At 38.9% G+C, this 20498-nt stretch overlaps 1 protein-coding gene across 7 annotated transcripts in view; it reads left to right on the forward strand.

Annotated features, from left to right (window-relative positions):
- Nucleotides 1-20498, forward strand: part of SLC7A2 (solute carrier family 7 member 2) — a 58529-nt gene that overhangs the window by 16700 nt on the left and 21331 nt on the right. For all 7 annotated transcript variants that reach the window (XR_012124012.1, XM_036997072.2, XM_036997080.2 and 4 more), the window contains one exon: nucleotides 20023-20414. Coding sequence is in view for 6 of the 7 variants with exons in the window: in XM_036997072.2 (XP_036852967.1) it covers nucleotides 20039-20414 (376 nt within the window). In the remaining variant the exon portion in view is untranslated. The remainder of the gene's footprint in view (nucleotides 1-20022; nucleotides 20415-20498) is intronic.

Here is a 20498-nt window from a genome sequence, read left to right on the forward strand (position 1 = left end):
TAGAATGTGTACTTCATAACTAGACTATTTATTGGCAGAGAACTGCCCGTGGTTCACTTTCTGGGATGTAGCAGTTAACACTTTGCTTATCAGAGCACTGTTTCCTCTTTCCAGTGCTCAGCATGGAAACTTTGAGCCTTGAATGAAATGTAAACATGCTGGTCGTCTCTATAGATGGTGCAAACCAATCAAAAACTTAAGTGGCTATAAAAAAACCAGAACCATTTAAAAAGGGTTTTTCTTTCTAAATTATGAGACTTCATGACATTGCTTCTAAAAAGCTGATGCCAATATTGCATACTATTATGGAGAGTCAGGCAGACTTGATTATGTGTCCTGTATTTGATATACTAGCTGGTATTTAATCTCTCTAAGCTTTGATTTTCTCATCTGTAAACCAGAGATAATAATAGTACCCATGTCATAGGATCATTGGGTACTTTGGTGGGGTTAGCACATGTAATGCACTTAGCTTAGCTCCTACACCTAGTAAGTCCTTGATAAATGATAGCTCTTGGTAATAGTAGCAGAAGTTAAAATCATAATGGTGATATATTTGTGTGCATTTTATGAACAGGTCTCATTCTAGGAACTTGCTAGAACTCTTCTTAAGTCTTAAATTGATGATTGAATTCTCTTCAAGCAGGACCAGTGAAAGTCTCTGTGTTTTACACTCCTGCTACCAGGAATTCTCCCCCAGGGTTAAGTGCAAATTGCCTGTCTGAATCCTTTTCCTTCTAACTCTGCCCTGGAGGTCAGCCTGCCCTGAGGATGCAGACGGTGGGCTCTCCTTTTGCCTCTGACCCTACCTTATGTGTGAATTTGCTTTGTATCTCCAGGAATATCTTTGTATTGCTTTGTATCTCCCAGGAATCTTTGCCTCAGACCCTTCAGATATTTCCCTTATTTCTGCCCTCTTTTGTGTCTTGTCTCCCTCATTCACTTCAGAGGCACTTACACGAAGACATGGTTTCTCCAGGCCTTCTGAATAGCAGTGGCTAGGTTCCTAAAACAAATGCTGCCAAGCTGAATCTTTCTGATCACTTAAAATCTTCTCTTCTGTTTTCTCTTCTCATAAAGCCGCCTACACTGACCCAAAAAGCCCATCCTGTGGCTTCTTGCATGAACCCCAGTAATGGATTCAGCATCACTGTTTACCAATAGAACATTTAGTAGATTGAAACATCTTATTCCTCAATAATGAATTACAGAAAAGAAGAATTTTCTGTAAGGAGGAATTATGAGGGAAACACATATTAAAGCTATATTAGTTTTGAATGCTATTTGGTATTGATTTTAGAGTTTGAGACGTTTGAGACTTTGATAAGTGACAAATGAGTTTTAAATCTTGGAACAGGTTATGTGTAACAAATAGAAAGCTTGTTTTAGGGGAAAAATCACCAACAGTAAAAAGTTTCTTATTGTAGCATATGTTCCATTGAAATATATTTCAAAGCGGAATCATATCAAGCTTAGGGATTCATGAGAATGTATTTTTTTCTATAATAAATTATATATATGTATATGTTTTATTATTTATGTATATATATCCTTTAAGTCCTTAATAAAAAAATGTCAGTACTTGAAATGACCTTTGTAACCCTGTTTCAAGCTTAGGTATTATTTGATTTTGAAAGAAAGCACATAGTACCATAATGATATTTACTCTCACTGATTTGTTATTATTAATTAGGTTAATCACATGCAGGGCAACTACATTTTTTTTTTCTTTTAGTGTTTTTTATAGTCCTTGAGCCTTTTAGGGTATTTTTGCCTTCTAGGAAAAAAATACTTAAAATACGATATTGTGTATTTTGATAGAGGGAGGTCAAGGACATGTTTGTATTTCAGGAAAGTGGAAGGAAAGCTTCATAGGATTTAGGCAACATTTGGCATACTTTTAACTACTTTTCTTTTCCCACATACAAAAAGCTTGTAAATGGCGCATGTTTGTCCTTTGTGATTGATGGGGAGGACAGTGTAGGATTGGAAGAATTTATATCAGATTCACTTGGCAGGATTCTGATAGCTCTGTGATAGTTAATGCTAGGCACACTGTTTCTGTCCTGTTAGTTTGTATAAACTTGCTTAGGGAATTACACTCAGGGAGCCCTGCGGCCTTATCCACACTGAACTGCTGTCCATCAAGTGCCTCTGAAATCCAGCTCCTGGACCAGACCTCACTGTAAAGACAGCCATGCAGGGCCCGGCCCAGAGAAGGAGCCCACAGGCCCAGAGAGGGGCTCTTCCCTGAGAGAAGGGGCGCTGGGCTTTTTGGTTCTCTGGCAGCAAGTGTCATTAGCATGAGGTGCTAGGATATGCTTGTCTATGGAAGGAACCCAGGGTGAAGCCTTGAAGGAATCCCATGTGTCCATGCCCAGATGATAAATTACTCAGGTGTAGCCCTAAAAGGAATAAGTCAAACCAAAATGTGAAGGCAAGCATCTTAGGATTTGTGTTTCACAGTTTAAAGTTTTCTGTCCAGCAACTTCCTAAGGAAGATAAGGGCCGTCCTCAGGAAATTGCATTTGGAATTTTATTTTAACTGAAAATATCGCTGAGATTGTGCCCTTAAGATTATGGTGGCTGTAGCAACACAGTCTCTTAGGCAAGCCAAAGAAAATGATCCAGGCTATACATGGGACCTTAGAGACTACAAACCTTCCTGGCCTCAGAGAAGCAGGGCTGTTCATGCATCCTGGACCGGAGTGTGCCATCCACTCATTTGTACCACCCTAGTAGATGGCTGAGAGGAGAGACTAGGCAGGATTCTTACTGTATTTATCATATAAGAAGGAGTGCTGTTTTCCCTCAGCATCCCTGCTTCCTGGTTTTTACCTGGGCACTTACATGAACATCTGAAATAAAGACTAGGTTCTCAGCCAACCTTGCAGCATACTGTTGTCATTGGACTAATTCTAGCCAATACCAAGTAAGGAAAATATCTTTTGTGACCTCTAGGAAATACACTTTTAAAAAGGTATTAAAGTGGCCTATGCCCTTGATCAGTGGAGCCAGGCGGTGGCCTCCTGACCTATTTATACGACAGTGAAAAAGCTTCTGGTCCACACCACTGTTATCTGGGGTTTTCTGTCACTGACAGCTGAAGCTAAGTCCTGATGAATACAGGGATTTTGTGGTAGAAGTTGAAATGAAGATGTACAAAGATTTAAATTTTCAGTATATGATAATTTTTAAATAGTGAACAGTGTTTAAAAAGAAACTACAATGAAGTGATAAGGTCTGGGATAAAGATAATAAATTCAGCCTGATTAAGCTCAAGTAGCTTATATGTAATTCTTTTGCCTAAAAGGGAGACATTTAAAACTTGAAAGATCTTTCTAAGCCTGCAATTCTATGAAAGGTACGACATTATTCTAAATTTCTTCAGTGTATTTGTAAATTTCCAAAAGTTTGAGTTTTAAAATGGATCTGTGATTGAGCTAACTGACCAGTTGTCATTGCGGTCAGATTTGTATGATTTCATTTCCTTTCAAGTTTGTTGAGATTTACTTCATGGTCTAAAGTTACATCAATTTTTATATATTTTCTCATGGGCCTCAAAAGAGTTCAGAGTCTCTAATTGCTAGGTGCAGGGTCCCATATGCTAGTACTCTGCATTTCTATATTGTTTATTATTTGTCTCCCTTGACTGCTCTATCTCCAGTGCCTAGAACAGTGCCTGACACATAGCAGATTCTAATTCCTATTTTTAAGTGTATTAAGTCAAATTAATTTTGACATTCAAACCATCTGTAGCATTTGTCACTGATGTTGAACATCAGTGATTAAGTAACATCAGTAACTGAGGTGGGGGGGGGTAAGTTGAAATCTCCAGTCTGCACATGGATTTGTCAGTTTCTATAGTTCTCCCAAGTTTTGTTTCAGGTATTTTTGAGGCTATCTTGTTAGTGCTTACAAATTTAGAATAATTTCTGTTTAATGTTAATAGTAGTAACATTATGGAATGGCCCTAAAAAGGCTTTTAGTCTTAATGTCTGATGTGTCTTATATTAATATAATTATTCAGCTTTCTTTTTTTATTAGTATTTCTTTGGTAGGTTTTTCTGTCTCTTTTATTGTCAACTGACTGGTTGTTCTTTGCTTCCAACATTTCAGGTTCTTTTGATTTGCTGTGTCTCTGTAATAACACTTATAACTGGAATTTTTAAAAAACCAATCTGATACTCTTTGACTTTGAACTTGGAAAATCAGTCAGTCATATTTACTATAATTCTTGATCTTTTAGACATGTTTCTATCATCTCAATTTGTGTTTTCTATGTATTTTTTTATCATTTTTTACATTTCTGGATTTTACTTATTTCTTATTCCATTTATATCCTCTACTTACTTGAATGATATGTACTCTATTTCTAATCTTTTAGTGCATACCTCTGAAATTTTACTGTGTATACTCGAAAAACAAGTCTCCCATCTCCCCTCCCTAATAATATAAAAACCTTAAAATTCATGAACTGCAACTAACATGCAACTACTGTCTTGAATTTTAGTTCATGAATTCTCTCTTTAGCTGTGTCTAATATGCTGCTTAACTCATATACTGAGTTTTTTTATTTCTTTGATTATATTTTCCATTTCTACAAGTTCTGTTTAGTTCTTTTTAAAAATTTACCTATTTTGGTAATTTCTTGCTTTGATTCATTTTTAAAATTTAACCTTTTATTACTTTAAACTTTCTTACATAGCTATTCCACATGTTTGTGTGGTATTTCCAGTATCTAAAGCCTTACGGGTTTTAAATCTGTTGGTTGTTTCCATTGACTCTTCAATATAGCAGGGTTTTTGTTGGGTGTGTTTGGGAATTTTTGTGAACTCATATGCTGAATTTATTAATGGGAATCCTGAAGATCTTAATAGGGTAGGTTTTCCCATGGAGGGGATTTGCATTTATATATACAAATAAACCAGGAAACTATTTTATTGGGTGCATAAAATTACTACTGGGCCAGTTTAGCCCCATTTGACCTACCTTGCAGAGTAGTCTTGATTTCAACGGTCTCATCTTGAGAGAGGACCTGAGGCTTTGTACATATATAGACGTTTATTCTCTTGACATTAACTTAACATCCACTGTTCTGCTTTCATCTCACTCATTGATGTTTATCCTCTATGTCTCTTGTCTGTCTCTCTTTGTCTTGGGGAAATTTCCATCACTTTCTGCTCAGCCCTACCATAGTTATTGTCATTTATCCAGCATTCAGTTTTATTTTCATAGAAAGATTTTCAGAGCATGCAGCCCACTCTACTTCTGGAAATAGAAATCCCAATGTACTTGCTAAGAATTAGTAGTACTGGTATTTTACACTTTTCAATAAGCAATTATAATACAGGAGAGAGATCCTTATGTCTATAAGATACAACAGTTATATATAGATCTCTGCAAGATTTAGCATCTGATTCTTGGCTCTCCTGACATTTAAAAGACTGTGCTGCAAAGCCTTCAAGAGAACTGATGTCAAGATACAGATATTTGCACGTACAGGAATTTTATGTCAAAAAAGAAAACTTCTTTTTCCAAACACATAATCAAGGATTTTTTTTTTTCCTCTTTATAAACGACTCCTTCTAAAATTCAGATAAGGAAGAAAAGACTTGTTAATACAAAATCTCTTAGCAGAGAGGGGTGGGATGGGGACATGGAGGGAAGTGGAGTCTGCCCTTCTGGGCTTCTCCTAAAATGCCTTCAGGGAGCTAGTTGGAGAACTGAGCAGAGGTGCAGCCTCGGTCCCTAGTTAGGAAGCAGTTCTTCTCTCAGAGCATTGCAGGGCATCGAGAGTGGTGGTGAGTGGCTGGTGACAGAATTCAATGTGATAAGCCACATGGTTTTATCAACAGAGCACTGAGTGGACTGGGGAGGCCTGGATTCTGAGTCTGTCTCAGTGACTGGTTCTCTGTGTGCCAGGAAGAGTCCCTGGGCCTCAGCTTTCTCCCTTAAAAGCTAGAGTACTAGACTGGTGGTCTGTTTCATTCTAAATCTTAATTTCTATGTATCTACAAATCTTTTTCAATAAAAGTAAGTGGCTTTTATAAATGGACTGTACTTGGTGTTTCCAGGGATGAATGTCAGACACGTCTTTGGTTTATATTCTAATAATAAGTTGAACAGTCACTGCTGCCCCTTCAGTGCCTGCTCTGCAGTGGGCACTTCACATGTATGATCTCATTTGGCCCTCGGAGCAACCTGTAAGAATGATATCTTCATTTCACTGGTGAGAAAATGAGGGCTGAGAGGTAAACACCCACCCTGCCGGCCTCATCCCAATGCAAGATTGCTGGTAGGAGCCTGCTTTTATTATCTCTTACCTATAGGAGCAAATGAATGTGGATGGTAATAGTCTGACTACACCTGACTCACAATATTTTAAAGGTGTTTAATTTTACAAGAGGGCCATCTTGAATTTCTGTTTGATGCTTGGAAGTAAGGGAATAATTATTTGGTTGTTACTGCCATTCTAAAGGGTCACAAAGAACGTTTTGCCCACCCCTTCCTCCTTCAGTTTCCCCTTCAGGAATGAGTCAAATAATTGACTGAAGTGTATATGCATTTGTGTACATAGTTGCAGTTTTCACATCTAACCCTGGATTTTTTTCTAGCATATTTGTAGTGGGGAAAAACACTACTTACTATGTAGTGACAATACTTTAACTTTTGGAGGTGAAGAAATGACCAAAAATTATAGACTGGGTCCAGAGTCAAGGATGACTCATAGCTAGACTCTCTCTCTGCATCCAGATAAAGTTATAAGCTAACATGGAACCGTTTTCCACATATTTTCCACATATTTTCACTCCATTTGTGTGATTAAAATGATCCTTTCAACCCAACAGAGAAGTTTGCTTGGCTTTTTAAGTTGGAGAATAGCCTTCAGTCAGTGTCTTAGTTGTGCTAGGCTCTTGGTCTGCCCCATTGGAAGAATATTTTGGTTATTTATATTTCCCTGTTTGAAGAGAAAGGAAATGTTTAGGAGGAAGAAAAGGATACCTTAAGACTATGAAACCAGAAAGTGGCCAATCATACTCTTAATTATTAGTGTTTGTTACATTTCCTTCTTATTCCTCAATAAGTTATCAATACACTCACAGAAAGATATCCCAGAAAAAGGACACTATTACAGGTATGGGTTTGGATGCCTGACTGTAGGCTAGGCAAGTCCTGAGGAAGGAACAAGTAATAATGCCTGGGTTTGACCTGACAATAAGCTGTTTACCTTCCAGTTCTCCTTGTGGGACCGTGCACCTCGTTGCCGATTGGGCGCCTCTGAGCTCGTGCTCAGAGAGTGTTAAGCAACTCAACAGAGCTCGAGGTATAGGTGATGAAACTTTGTTTTGCTGCTTCCCGCAAGCAGGGTTTGTTGAAACCTTCCTCTGAAATATTCTTAAACAAACTTGGTCTTTGTTGATATAAGATAAATGAAGTTAGGGAGGATGAGTAGTAAGAGTTTAGAAGGTTCAAAGAATTTGCACGAGCCGTCCTTTGGTCATTCATAAAATATTTGTCTCGGTGACAAGGAACTCAGTTGCTTATACTTTAGAACATTCCCTAATATCCAGCTGTCAGGCTCAATCTGTGTACCCTAAATTAAGAAAAAAATAAGATTTCTAAATACTCAGAGAAAATATGGATATAACCCCATGGACTCTCTGTAACCCTAAAAGGTAATACTGTTTGGAAAGAAGAGACAAATGCAACCAAAATCCTGATCAGACAACAAATATCAGAGTGAGAAATAAGAAGGGAAGATGCCAGAAAGGTTCATTGTGGGAATTCATTTGAGGGACTCAGACTTAAAAGGTGGAAGAATAAAGTGAAAAGCATGAATCTGTGAAAAATAGCAGAGGAGGGTTTGCATTGAACCCTCATGAAACATTTAGTAGTCAGGAAGGTGAACGGAAATGGGGGGACCTGGTGTGGTAGCCAGAGGTAACTGAGAGGAGGCAGAGCTGCCCAATCCCCCTTGTCTTTTGTCTCTAACCAGAGGGAGGCCGCCTGACCAGGACAGAACAGAAGGGCAGGGGGCCCAAAGCCCAGATGGGTGAGAGCGAGCCTCGCTGCTTTGAACTAGCTCACAGTTACACCCCAGCATGTCAGAGGCCTGTGTAGATACGAGTGGGTGTGGAGTGAGCACCCAAAATCTTGGAGGTGCCCTGAAGTACAAAAGGGGAGCAGAAAAGGGAAAGGTGGCTGTTCCCCTTATTTTCAAAATGGAGGCCAACATAGATCCTGGAGACCACAGGTTGGGCTGCTGGACAGAGTCACTAGCAGAATTCTAGCAGTTGCTGGTATGTAGTTGGAAAAGAAGTGACTGCTTCCCAAAAGGCATGTTCACCAAGAACAAGTTATGCTGAGTCCTCTTTTTATGTGGTTATTATACTGCTAGATTTTGGGGAATATAAGTATAATGTATTAGGATTTCAGAAAGCATTAGTACCTGTGTTGTGATAACCTGGGGATAAACTGGAGAGAAATGTGGATTTCTAGCTGGTTGCATGTTATACCCAGAGTGTTGATTAATGGGTCAATACCAGCTTGGAGGGACATTCTTGGTGGCATGCCATGGTACTCTGGCCTTGGCCCTGGCAAGTTTAACAGCTTTAATCATTTATCAGTGGGTTAAGAGAGAAGATGTGCTTATTAAATTTGCAGTGATATAAAGATAGGTATGGCACTTAATCCATTGACTGATGGGTTTGTACTATAGCATAATTACAAATAATATGAAACTTGAAAAAATTCTGAATTTAGGTTTTAAAATAATCAGTGAAAGAAAATGGAGTCAAGAAAACCAATATATAGAGAGTGTGTGTGTGTGTGTGTGTGTGTGTGTGTGTGAGTGAGTGAGTGAGTGAGTGAGTGAGTGAGTGAGTGAGTGAAAAAAGACCCAGGGTTTAGCCAACTACAAACCAAGCAAGCATCATGCATTTGCTGAACAGATGTTCACTGCACCCGCCTGTACCCCTTCCTCTGGGTGCCTGGACAGGAATGCAACATGGCGAACAAAACCGGCCTTGCTTTCAGGAAGCTGTTAGTCCAAAGGGGTGTACTAGTTTCCTGGGGTTGCCGTAAAGAAGTACCACAAACTGGGTGGCTTAAAATAATAGGAATTTATTGTCTCACAGTTCTGGAAACTAGAAGTCCAAGATCGTGATGTTGGCAGGGCCATGCTCCTCTGAAACCTATAGGGGAGTTTCTCTGCTTGCTTCTTCTAGCTGGTGGTGGCCATCAGTCTTTGCAGCTCTATCACTCCAGGTTCTGCCTCTGTCTTCACATGGCATTTTCCTCTTATAAGGACCCAGTCATGTTGCAGTTGAGCTCGTCTTCATGACCTCGTTTTCATGTGCTAACACCTGCAAAGACCCTGTTTCCAAATAAGGTCACCAAGTAGGGCACCAGGGGTTAGGACTTCAACATGTTTTGTGGGAGGAGCACAGTTCATCCCACAACAGGGAGTAAGACATGTTCACCCAGATAGTTGACTCTAATTATGATAAGGAAAACATGCCATATGTAGAGTGCTGTGAGAAAAGTAATTGGGTGACCTGATTTAGGTTTGGAGAGGGTGTCAAGCATGATTGGAGGCTATCCAGGCAAAGAGGAGAAGGAGTAACTTTCCAGGAGGAAGAAACAACCATGCAGAAGAAACAGCTGTGCAGAAAGCAGTTCCGAGGAAGTGGAAAGGAAACCCAGAGTAGCCCTAGGGTGGGAGGGGGAGGCAGAAGGTGGGCTAAGCACGTAGCGAGAGGCCAGATCCCGCAGAGCTCTGTACGCTGGGAATGTGTTAGCTGTTATTTGCGATTGAGGTGGCTATTCAGAACAAAACAAAACAAAACAAAAGAATTAAAAGAAGTGTACAGAATGGAGAGATAATAAGCACGTAGACGCCATGCTAGTGTGACCACATCTGGAATGCTTTGTCTTTTTGGGAGTGTCATTTTTTAAGATGGTGTTTTCCAAAGTGTGGTGGCTGTATTTATCTGACAGGGGAGATGTCTTGGGATGATCGCCATTTGGAATTATTTGAAGGAGAAGACTTTTCTTTATTTGTTCTTAGGCCAGAGTTAGACCAGCAGGTAGGAGCTATAGGAGGGCTCATGAAGGAAGGTCTACCAATGGGAGCCACACAAGGAGAGAGCAGGGTGCCTTGAGAAGAGGAGAGGGAGTCTGCAGCCAAGGTGAGGTGGGACCGATTCCTCCAAGGTCCTGTGAGAAGTGTCCACTAGGGCTTCAAATGTGATGTTAAGATTTCAGAAATGCATTTACTCATACCATGTAATTAAAAATTAAGAGCATTCAAAAGGCTTTAAAGTTAAATGTCATTGGGGAATTACTAAGTAATTGAGTTTGTTTAAACATCTTTCTAATACAATGTTATATGTCAATTATATGTCAATTATATCTCAGTTTTCAGGAAATCTTTGCAAAATTCGTAAATAGTAGGTGTTTTTGGTACAACCGTCTTTTTCCTTTTCCTGATGTCCAGTCAGCTGCCCTTCCTTGGCTTGTTTCTAGCAAGCTTGTTTGTAGAGATCAACTGCTAGTTATTTATGTTAAGCCATATAAATCCTATTTAAAAGTGATGGTATGTAAATGTGTACTTTCCGTTTTACACTGAACAAGCAGCTTTACCTTTACCCTGGGGATGAGAGAGCAGGAGGCCACATAGTATAAGCAGAAGTGTTGATCCCGCCCCAGTGTTGTGGGGCCCAGTCTGTTTGGGTGGGGGCTGTATTCAGAGGAACACTGACGGCTGCTAAAGCATATCTGAGGGAATCTCGACCTTTACTTGTATTTCTTGAAGGAGACCCAGTTCATGTTCCACACTGGCCCTTCTTAGAGTCACCCTTCCCTCCCTTCCCCATGTCTCTGCCTGGAGGGGTTTTCTCTCGGCTGCAAGCTTTTCTCCTGCCCCCAGCCCTGGAGTATACAACTCATCCTGGCTTCTTGGCTTTAATTTTTTTTAAGTGTGTGGTTTGGTCTTTTTTCCTTCTTTGAGTCAAAAGGAAGGTTCCAGAGCTGACAGACTCAAGCCAGGCAAGAAGGAACCTTCCTGCAGTCTACAGTAGCTCCGGTCTGGAAACCCCACTCTCCTCCCGGGACAAGGGGACAGGAGGCAACCCAAAACACTCAGGCTAATAAGCCCGTCCCCTGTGTGTGGACAGGAAGGCAGATGTTCTACGGGCAGTCAGTGGGCAAGTTGGACTGTATATTCATGTGGAGAATAGCAAACTAACGCTAGGAAGGTAGGCTGAGGCCAGGTCACATAAGGATGGTTTTGAAACCCTGGCTGAAGTGTTAGTCTTTGGAGAAGTTGGCAGGAGGCAGATTGGATACAAGTGTAAGTAAACAGATTCAGAGCTTTAAGAGTCAGATCATTCTGTATATGTCATAATCCTTGTTTTTGAGTATGCTGATATTTATAAACATATCTGAGCATATTTTAAAATCATCGACGCTGAACTCTGACTAAAATAGTTCTTGTGCGAATCTCTGTACAGCATGGTTTCACGTAGGTGCTTCCCTCACGGGCTGGGAAGTGAGCACCGGTTCCTGGACGTGGCTGGCTAGAAGAATGTACAGTAACAATGATGTACTGACAACAGCGTGGTTCTCTTTGTCTTAGTGCCAAGTGTTCTGACGTTCAGATGAAACAGCTCCTTGCAGAGAAGCAGGAGAATGAGAATGAAGGGGTTTATCTTTGTCCTTGTTACATTCTTGTTTGAATACCATCTGTGTGCCATAGCCATGTGTAATACAGCCTTTCAGAGGGTTTAGAGGCAAGAAGGCCAAGTTAGTTTATTTTGGGGTAACAAAGATTAAAACGAGTGTTTTTAAAAAGAAGTGAGAAAGTATGTAGTAGATACATGTGTGCATACATTTAAAATTTCTGTTTAATTGACAGGTTTCAGAACATTTGATACATTGGATTCCTTGTAGAGCTCGCTCTTACATTGTTTAAATATTTATTTAGAGCACTCTTATTAATCCGTGACTACCAAATGGATTTTTTTAGATAATTTGTGTTTTTAAATGTATAGGAACTTAAGCCATTGCTATTCAAAATAAAAAATAAAAATTAATGTTTTCAGGAACTTCTGATTAGAATTTTGTAGATTAATATGATCATTGTAAGGATTTCTTACTATTTATTAGGGAAATAGCTTCAATTATTAAGTATTTATATAAAAGTCAATTGTCTTTTTCTAATAAAGGAATTTTTTCAAATTAAAAAAAGTAAAAGTTGACCTTGTAAGTAATTAATTTTAAGAAGTATCTGATTTAAGAAGTTGCTAAATTCCAAAATACAAATACTGCTTCCTTATTAGAAAAATTAAAAGTTAGTTTTCTTATTTATGGTATTTGCGCTAAGGACTAGATAAGCAGAATTCAGACTTTTTTTAAGGGATTCTGGGGTGGAAGAATGGATAAGGAATCAGATTAGTCATGGCTTCCCCCAGGAAGAATTCCCTGTGGACCCCACACCCCAGCCCAAGTCTCATCAGAGTGCCCCCTCCTGTATGCCTGATGGTCCCCTTTGTTTCTAAACAAAATTGCATTTAGACCATTTCTTTTTTCCTTTATGAAATTGTAAGGCTTGACCTTTTAGAGAAGTTGGCAGTTCATTCAGCAATAAATTAGGTTGAATTCAGTCTATGCAACAGTATTATAAAAATTAAGATGTCTGGTGAAAACGTAAGTTGGAGTAATTGCAATTATGGCATATTAATAAGTAGAATATAAATGTGAAAAAAGTCAGACATCAGTTTTAAGGACCTCATCATTTCATGTTATTTTGATTTTTAAAATTCTTAGTTTGCATATTCTAAACCTACCTTAGAGGCTCTGAATCATAGTGATGAAGAACTAGCACTGTTTTTTAATTACTTGCTCTGAGCACACAGTAGAAATGTCCGATTCAGATTTACTTGAGGCCAACATGAACTTCCAGACTTCTCTTAGCCAATAGCAGTATTTCAGCAATGCCAAGAGACTAATTACAAAATTCTTGGGTGATACATTGTTTTGTATCTTGAGAAGTACCAAAATAGAACATGCTTTTGCAAAATTAACAATACAATTTGAGGAATGACCATTTCTCAAGAAATGACTTTCCAGCAAAACGATGAGTCCACTCAGCATAGTATCCATCTGAATTTCTTGAACCTGAACTAAAAACTAATATGAATTCTGGTTGAATTCCTTTCCTACCACAGTTCAGTGGAAGGAATTTTGCCTAGTATTGAAACAAAAGTGGTTGAACTCTCACAATTAAATTAGGTTGCTTTTTGGGGAGGGTGCAGGGTAGGGAATGAGAAGAGGCATTTTGACTCTGTTTGGAAAGAAGTTGGTTAGGGGAAATCAGGGTTCTAAAGCATTTCTCAGCTCTTTGCCTTCAGACAAAAAGAGTTTTCTTATGCGCTTACCATACTTTCTAGTCCATTAACAGTCTAGCATCTTTAATCTGAAATCCAGCTACCCATCTAGAAATAAGTAAAAAAACAAACAAGAAAACAAAAACAAAAGAAACTCCCTCAGCACCAGCTGTTAGTCAGCTGGAGCCTGGCTTTGTCCAGGTCCGCTGATTTCTTTGGTGTCTCTGTGCTGGCTTTGCTTTGTGTGGACAGGGAATTAAAATCAGAATTAGGGTTAAGAGTATGCATCTGTTTTTAAGACAGTTCTGTTCATCTTTTTAAACAGCTTCTTAAGTAATACTGAAAGACTCACCTTGCAGAGATGAGTGGCTTGGGCACATGTTTGCACAGCAAATGGCCTCCATAGAATTCAGTAACATTTACAGTGATCACTGAACTGTGGCAGGATTTGATAACAAGAGTCAATGATTTAGAGATTTAAACTTTAGTCATCTAGATAGCTCATCCATCCGGAACGCTTTGTTGCATGAGAATGTCATACCGAATAGTGATATGTTTTCTGCAAGTTCAAAGGGCTGGACATGGGTATTTAAACCTGAGTTTAAACCTGTGGTCCAGCTACCTGTGCCTTGGGTTGTGGGGGGCGCAAGGACAGTGTTGTAGGGGGAGCAGCTTCTCTTCAAAGGAACTGTGGCAGGTGGGCAATGACTGGGCTCTCTGGCAGGGTGGCAGTACAGCCTAGTAGCTGTGAATAAAGGCTCCCAAGTGACACCTGCTGGCTTCCACCTGCTAGCTGTGAAATTGACCTTTCTATGCCTCAGTTTCCTCGTCTATACAAGAAGACTCACAGGAATTCTGATCTTATAGGGATATTGTGAAGATTCTTGAAATAACAAATGAAAAGGTCATCTTAGATCAGTACCTGACACATCATAAGCACCTAACAAACATCCATTTTTATTAGTATAGCACTTATAAGAGTAATGATGCGTGTGAAATAACTCTGGGAAGGGTATGATGTTGGAAATGACACAGATAGAGTGACTGGTCCTAGCAGAGGACACTTCTTTCCGTAGCTGCTGGGGGAAAGGGAACAGGTGGTTCCCTCTGGCATTTGGAGTGATTTATGAGCCTCAGATTGCTAAGAACTAATGGGAACGGGCATCTGCCTGGTGCCCAAGCGTGCCACCAAGATCCTTGACCATGAAGGCAGGGCGCTAACTGGACAGATACTCCGGTTACCAATGGCTATGGGCTCTGGTTTCTTATTTTCACTTTGTTTCCCTTACCCTCTCTTCCAACCCTAATAACACTGAACAGTTAATTGTTTTTTAAATGTTCTGCATCTGTTTAAATGGGCCCCCTAGGTATGCCTTATTTCTGTATTTCGCCTAAAGCTAAATGTAAACACATTTCGAAGCACCAGCTGCCTTTACAAACTCTCCAGAATTCTCAGTCGGCTGTTGGATGTCCTTAGGAAAGATGCGTGTCTGGGTCTGGATTCTGTATTAGAAATTTTGAAATAGTTGAACTTTCTGGGAGTACCTATTTGATGTAAAAGGGGAGATAATGTGAACATTGTTGCTACAATGATTGTGACTTTGTAGTGGCCTCCGTTTTTTGTTTAATTCTTAGTTATTCTGCATTTGTGTCAGCCGAGCTGGAGAAAACTTTGGAGGAAGATGTTCAGAAAATTTTATTTGGAGGAAAGATAAGTTTTGCCCAAATGTAAATGAAATGTATATGAAAAAGTATTTTTGTTTTCCAGAAAAATAAAGGTTTTAGGTCTGAATGCAAAAGTTGCTGCTTGGTTTTGTTTTCTATTAGCCAAAGTGAACAGTTAACCACATCTGATTATCTTTTATCCTGCATTTCACTTTTGATGTATTTTTTGAGAAATTAATCCTTTAACAATAAGTAAAAAGAAATGAGCGGAAAGTCAGTTATTCCATGATGTTATGTCTGTATCTTTTGCCACCTTTTCACTGAATTACTTTACCCACAATATAATTTGTAAGTATGTTTTTGAATTTTAAAGTCACAGAAATGTAATTGATGTTGTGTTTGGAGATTGCAAACCCAAAAGGTCACACACACACTCCTCTCTCTCTTTCTCTCTCTATCTCTATGAGGTAAATATCCCAGTTCTATGGTTTACTTCCTTTATCTCCTTCAGTCCAAAAGCAGAAATACAGATGTGTCACCATGGAACTAGCAATTCAAATGAGAAAGAAAAATTCGTTACAATTCCTACCAGCAAATGTGTTGAGGATTTGTTGGGAGGCCTGCCCTACCTCATCACAGCTACTTTCTCCCATAAGATTTATTGTCCTGTGATACAGATATGGAGGATTAAGTTTGTAATTTCAGCCTTTACTTAGGGTAGGCGTGGAAAGATACCTCTTGATGTCACTAAATGCTGCATCAAATAGCTGCACTCTGGAACCAAAGTGAAAATCCAGGATCCACCTTCGAGTGTAATGAGTAGATTTTGAAAGATTGGTTGAAAGGAAGTCTGGTCTATGGTGTTGTCCTATCATCGGAACAAGGGGTTTACTTGACCTAGAATTCAATACTGTCAAGTTTATGACCTGAGTTGAAGAAGTTTAAGATTGCAATTCCAAGTTGCTGAGGGAGAAATTTAGCTTTTTGGCAAGAATTAGTAGAAGCTCCATCAAGGAGTTAGGTGTCTTGGAACTGTTATATTAGGGGTGTTTGGGGGTTGAGGAAGATCTGATTGTATCATCAGCTCATTAAATTCATTCAGAGCATATTCTAGCCCACCCTTGGCTGATTTTCAGATCTAAGCTAGTATGTGTGTATTTATCCTCCTAAAGAGAGGCCTCTTGTCTTAGCAATTAGTAAAATTGTTGTTTATTGAAGAAAAGATATGTATCTGCTTCTGATACTACAAGAGTCATTTGTGGCCTCATAGGAATATTGATCAGAGCTTTTGTAGTCTAAGGCTAAGGCCTCACATATGAGCATTGCATGGGACTCCTAGCAAAGTCTGGATCATTTTCCGCTTCTCCATTTATGTAGATTTCATATTAAATACCAATCCTCGGTCACAGTAGCACTAGCTGACGGTGGGTGTGATGGTGTGGATCATTGCTCATGGAAGAACAGTCTGTGCCCTCTGACCAATAGAATCACGTTCAAATTCCCTGCATATTCTCCTGCATAGTTATTTGTTGATGAGACAAAACACCAGAGCCCAGGCAAGGGCAGTGGAGGCAGACTTGAGTCAAAGGATAAATGTCAGTGGGTTTCTTTTTCAGCAATGAAAGAACCTTGTAGAAATGAGATAAGGTTGTCATAACTATTTCATCTAAAGAGTTTCTTTTAATAATGTTTTGAAAGTTATAAAATTTAAAAAATAAGTAAATACCAAATTATATCACTTCTGTGTGACAAAAACACCTTTTTTTCCTTACTCCCCTGTTGTCATTTTACTTTTATATATCATTCTGTTCCCATAAAAATATATTCTACAGAACCACAGGATTCTTTCTTTATTTACTAAACACAGTATGATGCCCCTGCAAAGACTTAATATGTGTTAATTTAATAATGATTCATTAAACTGGCCCAGTACACTTTTACATTGCCTTTCTCTAATTCCATTATGTTTCTACAAAATCAGTTTTGTGTCATAGCTTTTGCAATCGGTATTTTATCAGGTGTGCGTAGTTGAGACTGTTTGCAGAGGACATTGTGTAACCTGTCAGTTCTGAGAAGAGTCTCTGACGTAGGCTCTTCTGTTACTCAAAAGCAAATGAATGCTTGACAGACAAATGGCAGCTTATTTCCTCCGGACAACATGGAAACACTGAAGATAAAATGCTTTCTATTTTTGATAGGAAGGAGGCAGTAGCACTCAGGTCTTATCTGATTAAAGCCTAACATTTCTGTAAAAAGTTCTGCTGCCTGCATAATCTGGAGTGAATCATAAATTCACTTTTCTGTTGAATTTTCTGATGAGAGGACAGGCACTCATTTACTTATTTTGGACAACTGTCAACAATAGGAATTTTCACTATCTCTAACATGTCAAAGAACTGGTTGGCTCTCTTATATTCTCTTTTATTTTTATGCTGTTTTTTGTGTATATGTTTTCTTTTTTTTAGAAATTTCACAAGTAGCATTGTTGACCGTATTACCAGAAAAAAGGATTAAAAAAAATAAAGGCTCACTCACAATGCTAACACTATCCTTAGTTTCCCTTGCTTCCTTACAGATCCCTTCTCTTTAAGTATGCATTAGTTGTAGAATTTAGCTTTCATTCATAAAAATCGAGGTTAATCAAATACTTTTGAAAGAGTGTTTTATGTAGTTAAGTGACAAACAGGGATGCCTCATTTTGTATAGCAGTTGTTTCCTGAAGCTGCAGACGACCTGTCCCATTTTCACATGCCCTTAAATCATTACTAAATTTCAGTGAGTCTTTATTTCTGAGCATTTTTCAGTTGACAGTGATCCCTAATTCTTGATCTTTGCACATCTCTGTTTGTGTAAAACACTTTAATGTTACAGAAGGTCAGCATTTAGTAAATACCACCTTCCGTTGTCCTCCCCCCACCTCACTAGGCCTTTATATAACTTCAGCTTTTCACTTCTTAAGTCTTTCTTTAAGCAGAGCGTTTCTCTACTTATCTTCTGGATGTGGTATATGAAGAATAACTATTTAAGGCTAGGTAGGGGTAGACATTGATTTGTATTTGTAGATGTGTTGATAGATTTTGACTTTGGAAGCCAGGATATTGGCACAATTAGCAGTATCGATCTGTATTTGCAAAGTTTTCCGCCAAGTATTTGTAAAGTGCCTTTTTTGGCACTCTGTCAGGTGCTATGGAAGATACTGACGTGTAAAGCTCTATTCATATTTCTTTAGGATCCTGTTCTGTATTCTTTGAATTAATGGCTTTCAGTATGGAGGACTTGCATTTGTATTGATGTGTGAATAATGTTCAGTGAGCTAGTTCTAGTGTGAAAATGAATTATTCATAACCCAAAAACATCCTTTTCTCTTAGGAGCAACAAATCATTTAGATTCAGCTTAGAAAATTTATCTTATTTGTTGTTTTCAAATAAAACAGTTTTTAGTAGTAGTTTTATAGAAATTAATGTTGAGAAATGTTCAAGGGCTTATTTGATAGGATAGGAAGCTCTGAGTTCCTCAGAGAAGATGCCAGGCTCTGATCTCATAAGTTTAGGTTATTGATAATGAGTATCATGAGATCAAGGGAGATAACATTCAACCTCTGTCAGTCATTGCTGTAGAAGTGACAAGCATGACTCTGAACTTGTAAAAGTTAAATATATTTCATTTTATTGACTAATAAGCTGCAGATACTATTATATTCCCTATTTTAAGTTATTTCATAGTCTGCTGAGTTATATGTCTCTGTAGACAAGGCCATGCAGGGCTTTCTAATTAGATATTTCTTTTACATGTGAGTTGTACATATTCATTGGAGATAAATTAGAAATACAGAAATATAATATGTACTATTTGAAATTCAGAGATGTAAAAACTGGCCCACTACACCAAGATCATTTTTAGTAGTATTTTGATATATTTTGCTCCAGGCTTTTTAACTGTAATATGTGTATTCATTTCCTTACCAAAACCCATACTTTGTTTTATGACCAATAATTTTGTTCAGTGTTAACTTGTTTGGGCCCGTAGGGTATGGGGAGTAAGACTGTCTGCATTGAACACTCCATTTAAAACAGAACATATATTTGGCATGGACTTTGGGTTTATTTATTTATTTAGAAATCTCAAATAAATATAAATAGGCACATATGTTTTACTACAAATTCATACTTAAGGCATAATTGAATAGCAGTTTTATGTTTTAAAAAATCCAAGCATGTTTTGGACTTAGTAATTTTTTTAAATTCTATAGGCTTCCCATGGCTCCACATTAAAATGAAACAGAACGAAGTAAAAACAGAGCTTGCACATATTTGACAAATTTGATCATATTCGATCATTTGGAGACAATGATGGCATGTCTACCTGCTTTTAGACAATAGCTAGACTGCAAGCCTGTTAAAACTAGAGACCTTATCTGTGTACCACAGCATGCTAGACATTTTCTTAGCACAATCCCTGGCAGGTTTTGTGCTAATAATGTAATGTAAGTTGAATAATGTAATGTAAGTTGAATAAATGTAATTTAAGTTGAATTACATAATTCAATGTAAATAATGTAAGTTGAATAAATGAATAAAATGAAAGAAAGATGTAATTCACCCCTTGCTTGTAGGGAGGACAAAGGAGCCACCTCTTGGAATATATTTCTGTCGGTGTATCTTTTAAAACTATAGCAGCAAAAATAAGGAGAAGTAGCAAATCTCTTTAATCACCCAGGACTCCCAGTTCCTTTGCTCCCCAAAATGAGCCTTTTGTTGCAGTCCTGCATAAAAGGCCGTGTATGGGGAGCTCTTAAGAATGTCACAGCTTTGGCATACTCCAGCCTCCTTCTGATTGCTCTTGCACATGTCATCTCCAGTAGAGGAAATAAAATAGAGGCATGGTGATGGTGCTGAGAGGCTGGGCAGATGCCTGGAGGGATGATGATTCCAGAGGTGCTTCTGACCTCCTCCTTTCCCTCCTCAGGTCGCCCCCTGTCAGCATGATTCCCTGCAGAGCCGCACTGTCTTTTGCCCGATGTCTGATCCGGAGAAAAGTCGTCACTCTGGACAATCTAGAGGATTCCAAATTATGCCGCTGCTTGTCCACCATGGATCTCATCGCCCTGGGGGTTGGGAGCACTCTCGGCGCGGGGGTTTATGTCCTTGCTGGGGAGGTTGCCAAGGCAGACTCGGGTCCCAGCATCGTGGTCTCCTTCCTCATTGCCGCCCTCGCCTCGGTCATGGCAGGCCTCTGCTATGCCGAATTTGGGGCCCGAGTTCCCAAGACTGGGTCTGCGTATTTGTACACTTACGTCACTGTTGGAGAGCTGTGGGCCTTCATCACTGGCTGGAATCTCATTTTATCTTACGTGATAGGTATGTTTCCAAAACTCAATCTGTTTGCATAGAATGGTTGAGATAGCATTCCTGAGGCACAACCTTAGGGTTGATTATAAGTCT

Source organism: Manis javanica, chromosome 12, assembly GCF_040802235.1.
Source record: "Manis javanica isolate MJ-LG chromosome 12, MJ_LKY, whole genome shotgun sequence".
In the NCBI taxonomy this organism is placed as follows: domain Eukaryota; kingdom Metazoa; phylum Chordata; class Mammalia; order Pholidota; family Manidae; genus Manis; species Manis javanica.